The sequence below is a fragment of the Lemur catta genome, chromosome 25, assembly GCF_020740605.2.
Source record: "Lemur catta isolate mLemCat1 chromosome 25, mLemCat1.pri, whole genome shotgun sequence".
NCBI lineage: Eukaryota > Metazoa > Chordata > Mammalia > Primates > Lemuridae > Lemur > Lemur catta.
Genome location: NC_059152.1, coordinates 3,502,657 through 3,518,956, shown reverse-complemented (window position 1 = coordinate 3,518,956; position 16,300 = coordinate 3,502,657). Strand labels below are relative to the sequence as shown.

Here is a 16,300-nt window from a genome sequence, read left to right as displayed (position 1 = left end):
GGTCCCTCTGCAGGGAGCTTTGCGGGGGATGGCAGACTCACAGCCTGGCAGGACGCGGACACGAGGACAGACTGCTGTCATCTGGCGTCACAGACACGACACAGATGTACGCACACAGGGCATGGGAAACAGAGAGGCCACCTCCGTCTTCAGCACCCAGAGCTGAGATGGCATTTGGAGCAGCTGAGAGGACGTGCTCTTGACGAAGTAAGCGGAGGACTTGCAAAAGCAAGGCAGGGAAAATGTTGGGACAAGTATAGGAGTGGAAAAGCCTGAACCGTTCCCGCAGGTCCGCTCTTAAATGCCAAGTGCAACCCCCTGGGCCTCGCTCTCACGGCTGGGGCACTGGCCCCACAAGGACCTCCCGAGTCCCCAGAGGAGACTTGCTGTAGAAAGCTCTGCTTTGCGTTGCTGCCGGAGTGCCTGGGCCTGTGACTCTCACTTGTCACCGTGAATGTGACTGCCTCCCCTCCACTGCTACTAGGTGCAAATACGAGAGCTAAGAGACAACAGCAATCAAGCGTTTGCAACTCCTGGCAGGAGAAACATGGCATGTGTTATAATAGCCACTTGGACCTTCGTTCATGGCGGGGGGACCACTTTTCATTGCAGGGGTGGCCTGTGTGCAGAAACTTGGGGAGAAGGGGCGTGTGTGAGGTAGCCTGTGGCCCGTCACCGGTCACAAAGCCATTTTCTCTTGGTCCCGTCCTCTCGTTTCTATTCCCAGGCCTCGTTATGTGCAGCGTCATGTGCACACAAGCACACCCCATCGCAGGGACAGAAGTACCAAGGGAGGCGCTTTGCGTGAATTCCCTCCTTGGACTTAGAAGCACTTGCTCAGGGCTTGCCAAGTGCAAATGGCCCCGTGCTGGAAACTGATGCTAATTAGCGTGCCATTATCAGAGGTGGGGGGAGAGACCGCCACCCACCACAAAGTAGCCGTGTGCAGACCCGGAGTCCTACCCTGACGGCCCGAGTGCAGCTCGGCCGCTAATGCAGGCTTAATCCACTTTGTCGGCAGGGAGAGCAAACTCACCATGCTGCTGCGCGAGTCCCTGGGGAACGTCAACTGTCGCACCACCATGATCGCGCACATCGCGGCCGCGGCCGGGAGCTACGCGGAGACCCTGTCCACCATCCAGATTGCCTCAAGGGTCTTGAGGATGAAGAAAAAGAAGACGAAGGTAAGGAGTTTGCGGGGGGGTGCGGTGGATAAACGAGCTTTCGCAGCCTGCCCTGAAACCGAGTCCCAACGAGCCAGATGGATGTTGCTGACGCCCCGGCACCAGGGGCATGTGCCTGGGGCTGCCCACGCCCGGCGCGGCGTCCAGCTCAGGGCGGGGACGTCTGCAGGCTGATACGGCAGAAAGTCAGGTCCCCTCTCCACGGCTGGAGCTGTCCCTGGTCATCCAGCCTGGACCCGGACAGGGAGCATTTGTTCCACTTTAGATGGTACAAGTAGATGCTACTGGGAGATGGAAACGTTTTGGAAGGACAGGAAACCTTCGCAGGGTCTCCCCTGCCTGCCTCAGTCCCACGTGGACGAAGACTGTGTCCTTGGAGGGGACAGTCCACAGGAGGGGACCAGCCCCCAGCTCACGATGCCCCTGCCCCTCCGCATTCTTGGGGGTCAGGTTCTGCCTGCTGGGTCGTTGTGTTCGTCCAGTGGTTTCCGGATGACGCTAAGAGTCTGCCAGAAATCACTGGCCTCGTGTCCTCAGGCAGAGGCCAAGGCAGGACGGTGGTAGTGTGACGAGCGTTTGAGAACGTCACCGTGGTTGTGGTCACTCCGACCCAGGGCAGCTGGTGATGTGAGGGGCTGCTTCTTCCTTTTCATTTTTGGTAGAAAACGGGGCTTCACAACCGTTGTCCCATCATACAGGGCACTGAATCGGTGGCCCCTCAGCCCTTAGAAGGTCAGGCGGGGCCTGGGCGGGTCACCTCCTTCCAGGAGCAGCCTGTGTCCCCGTGTGCCATGCGGGATTATCCTTCTCACACGCAGCCACGCTGGGGCACACCCCAAGTGATGGCCCACGTGTGGGAGGCCAGACTGGGTGGCCTTCAGTAGCCTGTGTCCGTCACTCGCCGTGTGACGCTGGGCTCGGCGGGGGGCTGCTTTGGAAGAGCCACCGCGTTAAATGAGCTCTTCTCCCACGCACAGTACACGTCCAGCTCCTCCGGCGGGGAGAGCTCCTGCGAAGAGGGCAGAATGCGCCGGCCCACCCAGCTGCGACCCTTCCACGCCAGGGCCGCCGTGGACCCCGACTTCGCGATGGCCCACCTGTCCAGCGACCCCGACTACTCCTCGAGCAGCGAGCAGTCCTGCGACACCGTCATCTACATCGGGCCTAACGGCACGGCCCTCTCCGACAAGGAGCTCACTGACAACGAGGGCCCCCCGGACTTTGTCCCCATCGTGCCAGCCCTGCAGAAGACCAGGGGCGACAGCCGGCCCCCGGAGGCAGGAGAGGCGGCCGCCAGCACATCCGAAAGGGACTGCCTGAAGTGCAACACGTTCGCCGAGCTGCAGGAGAGACTCGACTGCATTGACGGCAGCGAAGAGCCCAGTAAGTTCCCTTTCGAGGAACTGCCCGTCCAGTTTGGGGCAGAGGCGGGGAGCAAGTGCCCCCCCTTAAGCCACGCGGCTGGGGCAAGCGCCCTCTCTGAGTCTGACAAGGAAGAGAACGGGTCCGAAGGCCAGCTGAGCGACAGAGAAGGCACAGAGCCCCCGGCCTCCACGCTGCAGAGGAGTCACTCGCCTGTGCCTGCCGCCACGGCCCCCAGCCCCAGCCCCGCCTCGCCCAGGAGCGTCCCGGGCGGCAGCAGCCAGCAGAGCGCCACCCCGCTCGCGCACAGCCCCAGCCTGCAGAGCAGCCGGGAGAGCCTGAGCTCCTGCGGCTTCGCGGACGGCAAGCCCCGGCCCATGGGCTCCCCGCGGCTGGGCATCGCCAGCCTGTCCAAGACCTCGGAGTACAGACCGCCCAGCTCGCCCTCCCAGAGGTGCAAGGTCTACACGCAGAAGGGGGTCCTGCCGTCTCCTGCGCCCCTGGGCAGGGATCCCAGCACGGCGTCCAGCGAGTCCTTGCTGCAGCCCGAGGTGCGCACCCCCCCGGTCGGAATGAGCCCCCGGGTTTTGAAGAGATCCGTGTCTGCCGGGAGCGAAGGGTTCCCAGAAAGCCCCGGCGACGCCGAGCGTCGGGCGGAAGGTCCCCCGGACTCCAAGGAGGAGATCCTGAGCACCACCATGGTGACGGTGCAGCAGCCGCTGGAGCTGAACGGCGAGGACGAGCTGGTGTTCACGCTGGTGGAGGAGCTGACCGTCAGCGGCGTCCTGGACGGCAGCCGGCCCACCAGCATCATCAGCTTCAACAGCGACTGCTCCGTGCAGGCTGTGGCCTCGGGCTCCCGGCCCGTCAGCATCATCAGCAGCATCAGCGAGGACCTGGACTGCTACTCCGCCGTGGCCCCCGTGTCCGAGGTCAGCATCACGCAGTTCTTGCCGCTCCCCAAGCTGAGCCTGGAGGAGAAGGCCCGGGAGGCGGGCAGCAGGCGTTCCTCCATCAGCTCCTGGCTGAGCGAGATGAGCGCGGGCAGCGACGGCGAGCAGTCATGCCACAGCTTCATCGCCCAGACGTGTTTTGGGCACGGGGAGGCCATGGCAGAGCCTCCGGCCTCGGAGTTCGTCAGCAGCCTCCAGAACGCGGCCGTGGTGTGCAGAGAGAAGCCCAAGGCAGGCCCCGACAACCTGCTCATCTTGTCCGAGATGGGGAAGGACTCCTTCAGCAAAGCCGCCCCCATCAAAGGCTGCAAAATATCCACGCTGGGCAAGGCCATGGTCACGATCTCCAACACGGCCAGTCTGAGCGGCTGCGAAGGCTACATCCCCATGAAGACCAACATCACGGTGTACCCCTGCATCGCCATGAGCCCCCGGAACGTCCAAGAGCCGGAGGCGTCCACTGCCACCCCTCACGCTGCCCCTAAAGCAGCCCCGTCCCAGGAGGGTCTGGAAACCAGTGCAAAGAAAGAGATGAAATTTGAGGACCCCTGGCTAAAACGAGAAGAGGAGGTGAAAAAAGAGAATTCTTCTCCCAGTGAAGAAGGGACCGGGTGTGGGACGGCCACAGGCCCCGCGGAGGCGGAGGCCAGACCGGAGCAGCAGCAGGACGGGAAGCCCGGCCCCGGCGACAGGCTCAGCAGCAGCAGCGGGGAAGTCTCGGCGTCGCCTGTGACCGACAGCTTCAGGAGGGTTGCGGACGGGTGTGAGATGGCCATGCCGGCTGTGGCCGCCCAGAGCCCCGTGTACCCCAGCAGAAGCGTGAAGTCGAGCAGCCTCCCGCGGGCGTCGCAGAGAGCCAGCAGGCAGGAGGAGCTGGACGGCCTCTCCTACCACTGCTCGGCCGAGACCAACGGCATCGGCACAGGCTCGGGCGCCCAGCCCTCGAAGGCCACCTTGGAGAGGAAGGTGGCCTCCCCCAAGCACTGTGTCCTGGCCCGGCCCAAAGCCATTCCGCCTCTGCCGCCCGTGCGGAAATCCAGCTTGGAGCAGAAGAACCGGGCCAGCCCCCAGCACAGCGCCGGCAGCAGCGGCACCAGCAGCCCCTTGAACCAGCCGGCCGGCTTCCCCGACGAGCCCAGCGGCAAGGCGAAGGACGCCAGCAGCAAGCTCTTCAGTGCCAAGCTGGAGCAGCTGGCCAGCAGGACCAACTCCCTTGGCAGGACGAGCGTGGGCCACTACGAATGCCTGTCGCTGGAGAGGGCCGAGAGCCTGTCCTCCGTGAGCGCGCGGCTGCTTGCCGGCAAGGACAGCACCATGCCCCGCGCCGGGAGGAGCCCGGGCCGCAGCGCGGGGGCCTCGCCGCCCGTCGCGGGTCCCTGCCAGTCGGCCGGGACCTCGCCCAAGGCCACCCAGTCCAAGATCTCGGCCGTGAGCAAGCTGCTCCTGGCCAGCCCCAAAGCGCGCAGCCTGTCCACGTCCACCACCAAGACCCTGAGCTTCTCCACCAAGTCCCTGCCGCAGTCGGTGGGCCAGAGCTCCAGCCTGCCCCCCGGCGGGAAGCACATGTCCTGGTCCACACAGTCCCTGAGCAGGAGCCGGGGCTCGGGACTGGCTTCCAAGCTGCCGCTGCGGGCGGTCAACGGGCGCATCTCGGAGCTGCTGCAGGGCAGCGCGGGCGCCCGGGGCTCGCAGCTGCGCGCCCGGCCCGACGCGGAGGAGCGCGGCGGGGCCCCCGCGGACGACAAGCCGGCGGCCGCGCACCTGCTGCCGTCGCCCTACAGCAAGATCACGCCGCCGCGGAAGCCCCACCGCTGCAGCAGCGGCCACGGCAGCGACAACAGCAGCGTGCTGAGCGGGGAGCTCCCGCCGGCCATGGGGAAGACGGCGCTGTTCTACCACAGCGGCGGCAGCAGCGGCTACGAGAGCATGATGCGCGACAGCGAGGCCACGGGCAGCGCGTCCTCCGCCCAGGACTCCATGAGCGAGAACAGCAGCTCCGTGGGCGGCAGGTGCCGGAGCCTCAAAACCCCGAAGAAACGGTCCAATTCAGGTAGGCACGGGCACAGGGGCGCGGGGTGTCGGGGGAGCGAGCTGCCGGGCCCCCACCGTTGCCCTGTGCTGTGCAGGTGATGAGGGGCGTCCAGGCCTGCGTGGGACTGACGCCTGGCCTCTCCTTTCCCCATGGCTGTCACCCTACAGGCCTCAGCGGGGGACATAACCAGGTGGGGTTTCACTGTAAAAAAAAAAACAAAACAAAACTTGCCCCATTGTGGTGGGCATCATTAGGCTTAAGGCCAGGAGTGCCCCTTGGCCACCAGCAGGGTGGGAATGCCAGGGCAGGACACAAGCAGGACACTGTCCCTCGCCTGCTAGCTGTGGGGACGCTGGCTCTTGGGCTGTGGGTTCCCCACACCTGTGTCCAGAGACGTGGGTCTGTCTGCTCCGTAACCGAGAACACCATGTGCCAGTTAGCGCCTCCCGAGGGATCGCGTTCAGGTAACTGCCCTTGTGACCCAGAGGCTGTAGAAGCCCAGGTGAGGCTGGTGGTCTCCAAGACTGGCAGCCTTTCTCAGGGACATGGCGTGAGGCACAGCTTGTCTCACTGAAAGAGCAATGGGAGAGGCCTTCTCTCACTTCCAGCACAAACATACTCAGGGACAGTCACATCTGCACACCTGCCACTCGGCCTGCAGTGCCCCTCCCCCACACACCGTGCAGCACAACACACACGCACCAGGGTGCTGCCCGAAGCGTGTGCCTTCGTAGGAAGTCCTTGCCACCTCCAGGAACCTCCTACGAAGAGGCACATACTCCCCAAGATCTAATGTGTAAAGCCCACTGACTTGTGAATTGGAGTTTTAGGTGACACGTGACAGTACATTATGACGGGCAAGGAGAAGAGGACCCAGGTCACAGCTGGTGCATGGGGTAGGTGAGGTGAAAGCAGGGTAAGGAGAGACCGAGACAGAGAGACCGAGGCAAAAGGTGCCAAGAACAACTTAAACTACATGAGAATTGTGCTTGGGATCATCTGCTCTTAAATGGCTTCCAAAGAAATATCCCTTGCTCACTCGAGCCTACAAACTCGTTTTGTTTTAATGAAACAAGATCTTATGCAGAGCCCCACGTGCAGTTCTGTGCCTTGGTCAAAGTGAGGGTGGCCTGGGGTCCTGCCTCCTGGGCCGTCCTCTGCCATCCCCCCGCCTTCTGTGGCATGCCAGGGTCTCTGGGAGCTCGCGGAAGCCCTGGCCCTCCCTGCAGAATGTCAGGGCCGGCAGCATGTTTGGAATTAAAAAATATGGGGTGAGGGGCAGAAGTGGGGCCTTTCCTTTCCTACTGCTCCGGCAGCTGCCCTGCAGTCTTATGTCTCAGTCATGGGGTTGGTATTTCCTGTTCTCCCGGCACAGGAAGCCCAGGCTCCGTGTGCCAACCCAGACTCGAGGGCTGTGGTCAGGGCACATCCTAAACCACTGGTCTTCCTTGAATCCAAGAAATCCACCTTAAGGGACCTTGCAGTGTTATGACGGGGACAGCCCCATCGCACACCCATCACCGGCCGCAGATCCCATCCGTGAGGGTGCTGGGCTCTGAGCACGGTGGGGAACCGCCATGGCTGTAGGTGCCCTGACGTCTTTATCTCCCAGGTGGCCGTGCTTCAGTCATTGAGACCCTTTGTGCTTCCCTTTCCCCCCATGTCTCAGCACCAGAGCTGGAAGCAGAACCCTGTGTAAGACGAGCTGAAAATGAAAAGCCACTCAATACAACACAACAGCTGCTGTGTCCCGGAGCCAGAGCCAGGGCCATCGAAACGTGTTGATATTAGTTACTAAAAATAACAAGAAAGCAGGAAAAAAACCTGCTGGCCTTCCCAGTACCTGGCTGATGAAACCTTGTTATAATCCACTCAGTCTTGTTCCCCGCGGTCCAGCGTGTCATGTGGCATCTGCTGCACGCGGTCACGTGGGCTCAGTTACAGAGGGCTTTCGTGTGTGCTAATGTAGTGCCCGTGTCTGTCAATCCAATTCATCCTTTCAATATCTTTGACTCTTTTTCTTTCCTCCCGAACACTTTCATTTTTTGGTGTGGTGGTTACACTGGAGTAAAGAGGAAGAAAAATTGTGAAAAAAAAGCAATGTGCAAAATTACTGCTTGCCGAGCAGGTAGCAGGCCTGCACGTGCGCTTGCCCCGGGCTGCACCTTTTCATAAACGCCATCCTCCGAGGGCCTCCGGTTAGGTTAGGCTGCTGCAGGAAAACAGGGCAGCGGGAGTGTGCCGGGGCGGTGCTGGATATGGCTCCATACACAGCAAGAGAGCCCTGGACCCGTGCAGCTGGCCGCGTGCGTCCGGGGCTCTGTGATGGATGTGGCGGTGGAGACGTGCTCGTCTCGGGTTAGGTGACCTTGTCTCGCTTATTTACGATTATTATTAAGAGAAATGCGGGCTGTCAGACGTGATCAAGCATAAATCAAAAGCAGCTTCTTTAAGAGAAGCCATAAAACTCCTCAAAGGAAATTCCTAGCTGGACGGCTGGGCTTGGCGATGACGAGAGACGTTTGGAACTGCAGGGGAGACAGGGGGGCCAGTGTGGCTCCCTGTTCTAGGCTGCGTGTGTTTGGGGGTGTCTGTCCCCCAGGTGGAAAGCAGGAGTCGGTTAGTCCTAGAGCTTGAGCGGGGAGGCAGAGCCCGAGTGCTGGGGTGGGGGTGGAGGCGGGGGCGTTGCGGATCCACCCCTGTGCCCAGGGTGCCTGTCGTGACCTCATCGTCCCTTGTGTCAAAAACAGATTTAAAATACCGACATGCAAGGAGATTAACATAAGCCTTTGTCCCCTCCTCAGGTTCCCAGAGACGGAGGCTCATCCCAGCCCTGTCCCTGGACACCTCGTCCCCTGTGAGGAAACCCGCCAATGGCACCGGCGTCCGCTGGGTGGACGGTCCCCTGCGGGGGGCCCAGCGGGGCCTCGGGGAGCCTTTCGAGATCAAGGTCTACGAGATCGACGACGTCGAGCGCCTGCAGCGGCGACGTGGGGGCTCCAGCAAGGTGAGGCTTGTCCCCCGACGTGGGGGCGGGTCCCCAGCAAGTCCGTGTGCAGTTGCCAGGGCCGTGCACTGAAGAAGAGAGCTCAGACCCAGAGGGACGTCTCGGCGGGCTCCTGGTGTGGGTGGCAGGGAAGGGGACAGGGACTTGGGAGAGAGCTCTGTGCTTCTCTTCCTGCCACGTCCCAAAGGCTCAAAGGCTTGGGGGAGTGAGTGCTCTTGGGGGCTTTTCCGCTTCCTAAGTTTAAGACACGCCTGTAAGTGCTCCTTTCCAGGAGAGGTGGCACAGGCCGGATGTGAGCCCCGGGTCCCCTTCTCCTCCTCTGTGCGCCAGGAGGTCGTGTGCTTCAACGCGAAGCTGAAGATGCTGGAGCATCGCCAGCAGAGGATCGCCGAGGTGCGGGCCAAGTACGAGTGGCTGATGAAGGAGTTGGAGACGACCAAGCAGTACCTGATGCTGGATCCCAACAAGTGGCTCAGCGAATGTAAGCCCGGGGCTCCCCTCCACGTGTGGCTAAGGGGCCCGCCAGCTGCACGGGCCTGGCGCGGGGCCTGGGCGAGGTCCCCCGGGGCCGGGGCTGCATCCGAGGGCATCTGACACCCGTCACTCGGGGAGGGCGGCTGTGAATATTGCTCTTGCAAGATTATTTCTTACGTGTCTCAGTTCAAAGCACCTGAAAATGAGATTTCCCCCCCTGCATGTGGCAGAAGATCACCCAGACACGGAAGCTGTGTTACAAATCTGCTCCTAGGCCACCAAATCACACTGCCCATCTAGCCCGAAATAGACAAGAATTGATAGAGCCCAGAGAGCAGGGACGACATTTCCCAGTGAAAAAACAATAACAGCCGCAGTGTGATTTCCATTTAATAAGGAAGTCGAGGATGACGGTCACCGTCTGATAACCATTCAGAACAACTGCGCTCTCTTTGGAAGACGGATTCAGTTAGTTGTCTCTTATTTATTTGTTCCCGACCATTCCATTGGCCACGAAATAAAACTGAAATCTGGCCCCAAACTATTACACAGATATGGGGACCGATGCTGGAGGACAGAGTTTGTGGGGTGACATGCGTTACTGGCATTCACGCTCCCTCGGCCTCCCGGCTCCGCCCCAGGCCCCTCCCTGCTGTCCCTGCCCGTGGGGAGAGCCCAGGGTGGTGGCTGGAGGCTTAGCTTTGTGTTCACCCAGGGACACGGGCTGGGAGTGAAGAAGACAGTGGCAGGAGTTGTTGGCCCCTGCTGTGCCCTGCCACCTTTGATGGTCACCTTCCACCAGTTGCTTTTGCATAGGAGTAAGATGACACCACCCGCCCTGAGTACCTCACTGGGTTTTTGGGACTGTGACCAACCTACGGGGCATCTTCTGCGTCTGAGTTGCAGTGTTTGTGGCTGTGACCTGTCATACAGACATGTTCTGGACTCCAGCTTTCCCACGTTCTAGCTGTGGGACCTCAGGAAAGACGCTTAACCTCTCTGGGCCTTGATTTCCTGAGCTGCAGAATGGGGAACAGAATGTGCCTACTGCATGAGGTGGTAGCGAGGGGTAAGTTGGTTCTTATTGGGCACGTGCTTTAGGGCAGCGGTCGGCCCAGGTTGAGCGCTCGGTATCTGTTTTTATTGCCCCGAAGTTCTGCTAAATAACGTTTCTAGCAGGAGAGACATTTCCTTAGTGCCTGCACGACGCACCGCGTTCGGTCCCCTGCTAGAAACCCGCACAGACGCGAACTTGTCCTCCGAGGGGTCTCATCAAAGGTACCGAAGGGGCACAGGAGGCGGCAGCCTCGGGCTCACTCCTCCCCCGGTTGTGGACACCTTTTCCTGTTGTCAGGAGCCCAGGATCCCAGGGGCACCCATTCAGTCCCTTCCCCTTCATGTTTACTATTTTCATTAAAATTTGATGTTTCAAGAGCTGTTTATGCCCAAGGCAGAATTGAAATCAGCTCTGTCTTACAAAGTCGTATTTTTTTCCCAGGGTGGGAAGGAGCTTAGGCATCAGCGGGGGGGGGGGGGGGGGGGGGGGGGGGGGTGTCTGTCTGTGTCTGTGTGTGTGTGTGTGTGTGTCTGTGTGTGTGTGTGTGTGTGTGTGTGTGTGTGTGTGTGTGTGTGTGTTTGGAGGCTTCCAGGAAACAGTTGCTTCCCTCGTGTCTTTGTCGATGTCAGAAGTCAGCCCGTTTTTGATGTCGAGGAAGAGGATGAACGGCAAGCTGGGTGAAAGGGGAAATAGATCGTTTCTTTAAGGAGAACAGAAAACGATGAGGAAGGCTGCATGCGACTGTTCCCTGCTGGGTCCGCTTACATATTCAGTTTTCAGTTTCGATGCCGCTTGCAAGGTGGTCCAGTAACACAGCCTGATGTCACAGCACAGTGGGTTGTTTTGCTTTTTTTTTTTTTTTTTTTTTTTTTTCTTAAATATTAGGCTGGTATTCAGGGGCCCTTGGTCTCCTTCCAGCTCTTGACTTGTCCTGATTAAGCCTGAGTGAGTCACCTCACTGTCCCAGACCTCAGGGAAGTACGTCATCTGTAGAAAGTTTCCATGGCAATCCCTGACGTTTCTATAGCAGGTCACACTTCTCAAACCAGGTTCACGCTCATTATCTCATTTTTATTTTATTCACAGCAACTCAAGGTAGGTAGGGTAGGAGTTTTTACTCTCATGTGACTTTGGGGGAAACTGTGCCCATGGAGGTTGAGGTCACAGAGCTCGTGTGGCCAAGCTGGGCATCGAATGTAAGTCTCCTGCCTTGGATCCCAGGGCCATCCCCCAACCCTGCGGTCCGTGCCTGACCTTCTGGTACTGGGCCCCCTGCTGTCCCCCCATGGCCAGGGCCAGGCAGCCCACCCCTCTGCCCAGCCACCACTGGGCAATGTGGGGGCCAGGAGGGGTTGACCCCAGACCCCTGCTCTTCAGGAATTGCAGGGCACGGACTTGTCACCCTGCGCCGGCCTGAACTTCAGGGACGGCATCTGGGTGGTTCAGTCCCAGCTTGTCGTCAAAGAATCTTAATGTAGATTTTGCGAATCCTCCTATTTCCCGAGTGACCGGTACGTAAGAGAGACTGAACCAGGCAGTGCCAAGAGACAGGGTCACATTTCTCAGCCCAACAGGCAGCTGCACGTGAAGGAGTGACCAGAGCCACAGGCCCTTTTGTACAAGGAGGCCGAGGATAAATGTCCCTCAGTGAGACCCCAGAAAGGAACGGCTTCTCCCCACATCAGCTTGCAGAGCTGCTGACTCTGTGGTTGATAGAAAATAGAGGTGCAGGAGAGTCCTCCAGGCCTGGGTGGGCTGGCTGGAGGTGGGGGAGCCTGAGTGTGGCCTTATTCCTCAGTATGACCTCGACACAGTGCTGAGGATCTACACGCTGGCGAACGGGGCTCCGTCCCACCTGAGCAAGGTGGGGCATGGATGCTGCAGACAGGGCCAGGCTCAGAGCTGGGGACCAGGGGCAGCTGCAGGATGGCCGAGGTGGGACAGGTTCCTGCTGCATCTCACCACGCCCCTCCTCTCTTGCAGTTGACTTGGAGCAGGTGCTAGAGCTGGACTCCCTGGAGTACCTGGAGGCGCTCGAGTGCGTGACTGAGCGCCTGGAGAGCCGCGTCAACTTCTGCAAGGCGCATCTCATGATGATCACCTGCTTTGATGTCACCTCCAGGCGCCGGTAGAGAGCCGGGCCCCGGCCTCGCGGTCCCCTCGCTGCCCAGGACTTTGTGGAGACGTCGCACGCCCCCCCGGCCGTGTATGCGGGTGGCACCGGAGACAATGCATGAGGATGAAGGTCGGTGGCAGGTCTGGAGCGAGCGTGGCGTGGAAGGCGATTTGTCTTTATTTTCTGTAGGAAAAGGTGCAGGCGCCAAACACCGTGGAAGGAGAAAGGGACAGGAAGCCCGAGGGGTGGCGAAGCCCCGTGAGACTGAAAAAGCACTTTGAGAAACTTTAAAGACCTTGTTTGTACATAGAACTGCTGGCAAAGGAGACCCCCACCCTGCTCTCGTGAGGAAGGGGGAGGGCGGCTGTAGGATTGCTGTGGAAAGCGACACAAAACGACACAAAAAGGACCCCGAATGACTGATTAAGTGCCTTGCAAATCTTTATTCTTAGCCAAACCTTTATGTCCCTACTTTCCCGTGTACAGATGGTGCTAGTCCAAACGAAAACCACAAAACAAACAGACAAGAAAATCACATTTTTGAAATATAGTTACAGCTCGTTTTCTCTGGGTGTTTTATCCTATTTCTGACTTGCTGTTTCCAAGTAAGCTATGTTTGTAGAGAGGGTTCCTGAGCAGTATTGCATACGCGTAAATGGTAACTGTCTTCTATGGTCGCTCCGGTAGAGCCACTCAGACAGGACACAGAGGCTCCGTCGTCACCAGCCAGTGCGTGTTTCCCAAGGACGTCTGGAGAAGCAGGTGACACTGGGTGCCACCTCCCAGGAGCAGCACAGCCGGGGCCGACTCGGAAGGTGGATCACAGAGCAGGTGCACGGGAGCTTTAGAGAGCGGGCGAGGGGACAGGGCTGGCATCTTTAAGGGCAGAGGTGTCCTTCGGCCCTGCCTGTTCCATAGATGCTTCCAAGTTCTCACACACGTGCTGGCTCCTTGAGCCACCCATCCGGGGTTTTCATGGCCCTCCAGACATTTTTCATATTTATTTTCATTCCAAAGACTCTGGATCGAAAGCTTGAACCAATTCAACAGAGCCATAGTCCTTTGTTTTCTAGTTTTGTGAATTCTGGGGGGGGATTCTGCCCAGTTTAGAGACCTGCCCAGGCTTGTATAATATACGCTCAGAGTCTTGGATTAGAACAAAAAAGATTCTCGAGACTGTAGAACTTTTTTGTTGCCCAGAGTACTGCTTAAAAGCAAGAATTTCAGCTCATTGGTGCCCCAAAGCCTCTATCCCAGGAAGGGACAAGGCTTGTCCCCTTAAGCTGGGCACCCGAAGGCACAGAGAGGTTCCCCGCTTGACTTGTATAACGCCAGGTAGGCCAGAGCACAGGGTTTAGTGAGTGCGGACGGCCAGCTCGGCTCCCAAGAACGCAGGCCGCCATCTCAAATCCAGAGGTTCATCCCTGCACAGATTCCCTTAGGGATCATTCTACCATTTTAGTGACAGAAACCTGTGTCCTCCCACGTTCCAGCGCTGGGCCCTTCCCACCGATGCAGGGGCCCAGGCGTTGTTTGCACGGTGCACCATTCCATTCTGCCTCCAAATGCATCACCTCTTCATGAGCCTTTAATTTGGGGACTTTCAAAGGTGAGTGTCCTGGGTTTTCCTGTTGTTGGAAACAAATTAATTTGATTAGTCCTCAGTGAGCTTAGCTGTCGCCCCTGCTGCACGGACTTCCTACGTAGGCTGACTGTGGAGCCTGGGGCCCTTCCCGGAGTGAGACTAAGTGACGGGTCCACACATTTAACATCCCGGCCAGTGGGATCCTCCCTAGGGGCATGGCCTGCTGCCTAAACCTGCTTTTACATGTTCGCAGCAACTTTAGGGTATAAGAAAAGGTTGCATGAAACCTAGAGTCCTCTCACCAAGTCCGATGGAACATCTCGCAGGGTCCTGCAGGCAGGGGCGTAAGAGAACCACTTGGCATTGCTGGTGTCCATTCTTTCTCTGTTCCTTTCTTCTTCTGTTTTGGGGTGAGCAGAACCTAAATAAGCAGCAAACATCTTAATTTACCAAGAATTGATGAGTCACATAAACCATGGATTTTGTGCTATGAGTGCTTGTTTCTGGCTCTGTCTACAAATTAACTATAGAGACGATAACCTTTAGGCACAGAGGAAGGAGGTCTGGCCAGCTCCACTGAAGCAGGCAGTTCCAGGGCTCCTTTTGGTTTATGGTGACAGATAACCCAAGGACTGTCAACCCATTTCTATATCATCATCCACAAATGAAAGGACAAACATTTATTTGAAATGATCGCTTAGACGGGTAAGCCTTAATTCCCTGTCTGGAACCTGTCCCCCACCTCCAAATATTAATAGTGTAGTGTCAGGTGGGAACGTTCACAGCGGAACAAAACTAAGATTCAAAAAAGGGAACAGGGATGTTGCTTCTCCTGCAGGGGATCCACACAGGGGGAGTGCGCTTCATCCAGGGCTTTCAGTCCCCCCCTGAAAGCTCCAAACCTTAATCTCCTCGTCCTTGGATTCCCCTGTCCCTCCTGGGGAAGCCATCTCTAACTCTCATCTCTTCCAGATTTAAGATCACAACACCCCACCTGTTGTTTAATCTCCGATTGCTATTCTGAACAGGGGGAGGCTGAGATGCCAGTGCAGGGGTGGTCCCATCCCGACACGGAGGGGACTCGCACGCGGAACCCCAGGCAGAGGAAGGGCCCTTGCATCTGAAGCTGGGATAAAAAGCCATGCAGCCCGGCGTGGGGAACCTGGCAGGCGGGCATCTGGCCCAGCTTGTTGTAAATCAGCCCTGAGCTTGAAATCCACTGTGTGCCCGTAAGGTGCCAGCCACATGTACCAGCCACGGTGGTGGCTCAGCAAGTCTCACACACACGGATCTCACACAAGCCTGGATTTCTGGTCCAGTAGTGAGGAAAAAATGCAGTTGTGCCCACGTGGGTGTCTACTGCATGTCCTCATAAACCAGCCACCAGCTCTGGGCCTCCTCAGAGGTGTCCCTGTGTGAAAGCCGCCATCTGACCTGGGCTTCTCAGGACAGAGGCAAGGCTGGCAAGAGCCACAGGTCAGTTTAAGCAAACCCGGTTGTCTGGGTTTAGTTTCGGGATTAAACCAGTGGCACAGGCCCTGCTGATGGGCAATCGGGCCTTCCAAGATAATAGATTGAATGTTGTTAGGTTTCTTATTCCAAAAAGGATTTGAGGCTATGAAAGAAATCCCTAAAGATGAGTTGATTTCAAAAGTGAAAATGGGAGAATTCCTGAGCTTATTCATTATTCTTTCCTGGCGGACTATTCGCCCATTCTCTGAGCATCCACAGAAAAATTTCCTCCCTTCTAAAGGCAGTCTCTCTTACACCTTGCAGCTATGCCCGTGAGAAACAGGCTGAAAGTCCTATTAGTTGATACTAAGGCGTCCACTACCACTGTCCCCGGGGCCTCCCTCTGGCTGCCTGGGCTCAGCTTTCCACAATGCAAGGGACACTTTTCTCTGCACCAAATGAAGCAAAGCCGAGCAATTTGGTATCACCAGCACTGCTAGTAAATGAGTCTAAAATTTGGGGAAAAACGGAGACGGTATAGAAATACAGTTCCCTTGGATTTTAACATCTCTTTTTCCCCCCTCTAGAAAATATCTGTCAACATTTGTGGGTAAAAGCTCATACATTTTATCACTAAGCAGCCAGGCATGGTGGCTCACACCTGCAATCCTAGCACTCTGGGAGGCCGAGGCGGGAGGATCTATTGAGGTCAGGAGCTTGAGACCAGCCTGAGCAAGAGTGAGACCCCCGTCTCTACTAAAAATAGAAAAATTAGCCAGATGTGGTGGCACCTACCTGTAGTCCCAGCTATTCAGGAGGCTGAGGCAGGAGGATCTCTTAAACGCAGGAGTTTGAGGTTGCAGTGAGCTATGATGATGCCACGGCACTCTAGCCCCGGTAACAGAGTGAGACCCTGTCTCAAAAAAAAAAAAAAAAATTGTCACTTAGCAATCTTCCTGACAAAGTAACATACCTATTCATTATTTCCATAATAAAAGTATAATTCCAATTCAAGAGAAGCTATTGTAATTTAAGCTCATCTTAGCTTAAATTTTTGAAAATTCCTAGAATCTTATTT

At 57.6% G+C, this 16,300-nt stretch overlaps 1 protein-coding gene and 1 long non-coding RNA gene across 2 annotated transcripts in view; one reads left to right on the top strand and one right to left on the bottom strand.

Annotated features, from left to right (window-relative positions):
* LOC123627550 (kinesin-like protein KIF26B) overlaps window positions 1–12,751 on the top strand; it is a 49,484-nt gene extending 36,733 nt beyond the window's left edge. The window contains exons 6-10 of the mRNA XM_045537192.1: window positions 1,022–1,184; window positions 2,162–5,549; window positions 8,336–8,538; window positions 8,869–9,019; window positions 12,053–12,751. Coding sequence (XP_045393148.1) covers window positions 1,022–1,184; window positions 2,162–5,549; window positions 8,336–8,538; window positions 8,869–9,019; window positions 12,053–12,201 — 4,054 coding nt within the window. The 3' untranslated portion in view covers window positions 12,202–12,751. The remainder of the gene's footprint in view (window positions 1–1,021; window positions 1,185–2,161; window positions 5,550–8,335; window positions 8,539–8,868; window positions 9,020–12,052) is intronic.
* A 596-nt stretch (window positions 12,752–13,347) lies between these two features.
* Window positions 13,348–16,053, bottom strand: LOC123627549. Its single transcript, XR_006731335.1, has 3 exons — window positions 16,018–16,053; window positions 14,073–14,191; window positions 13,348–13,813 (listed from the first exon to the last, which is right to left on the bottom strand). It is a non-coding gene; the product is annotated as an uncharacterized LOC123627549 (long non-coding RNA).
* Between the last annotated feature and the right edge of the window lie 247 nt (window positions 16,054–16,300).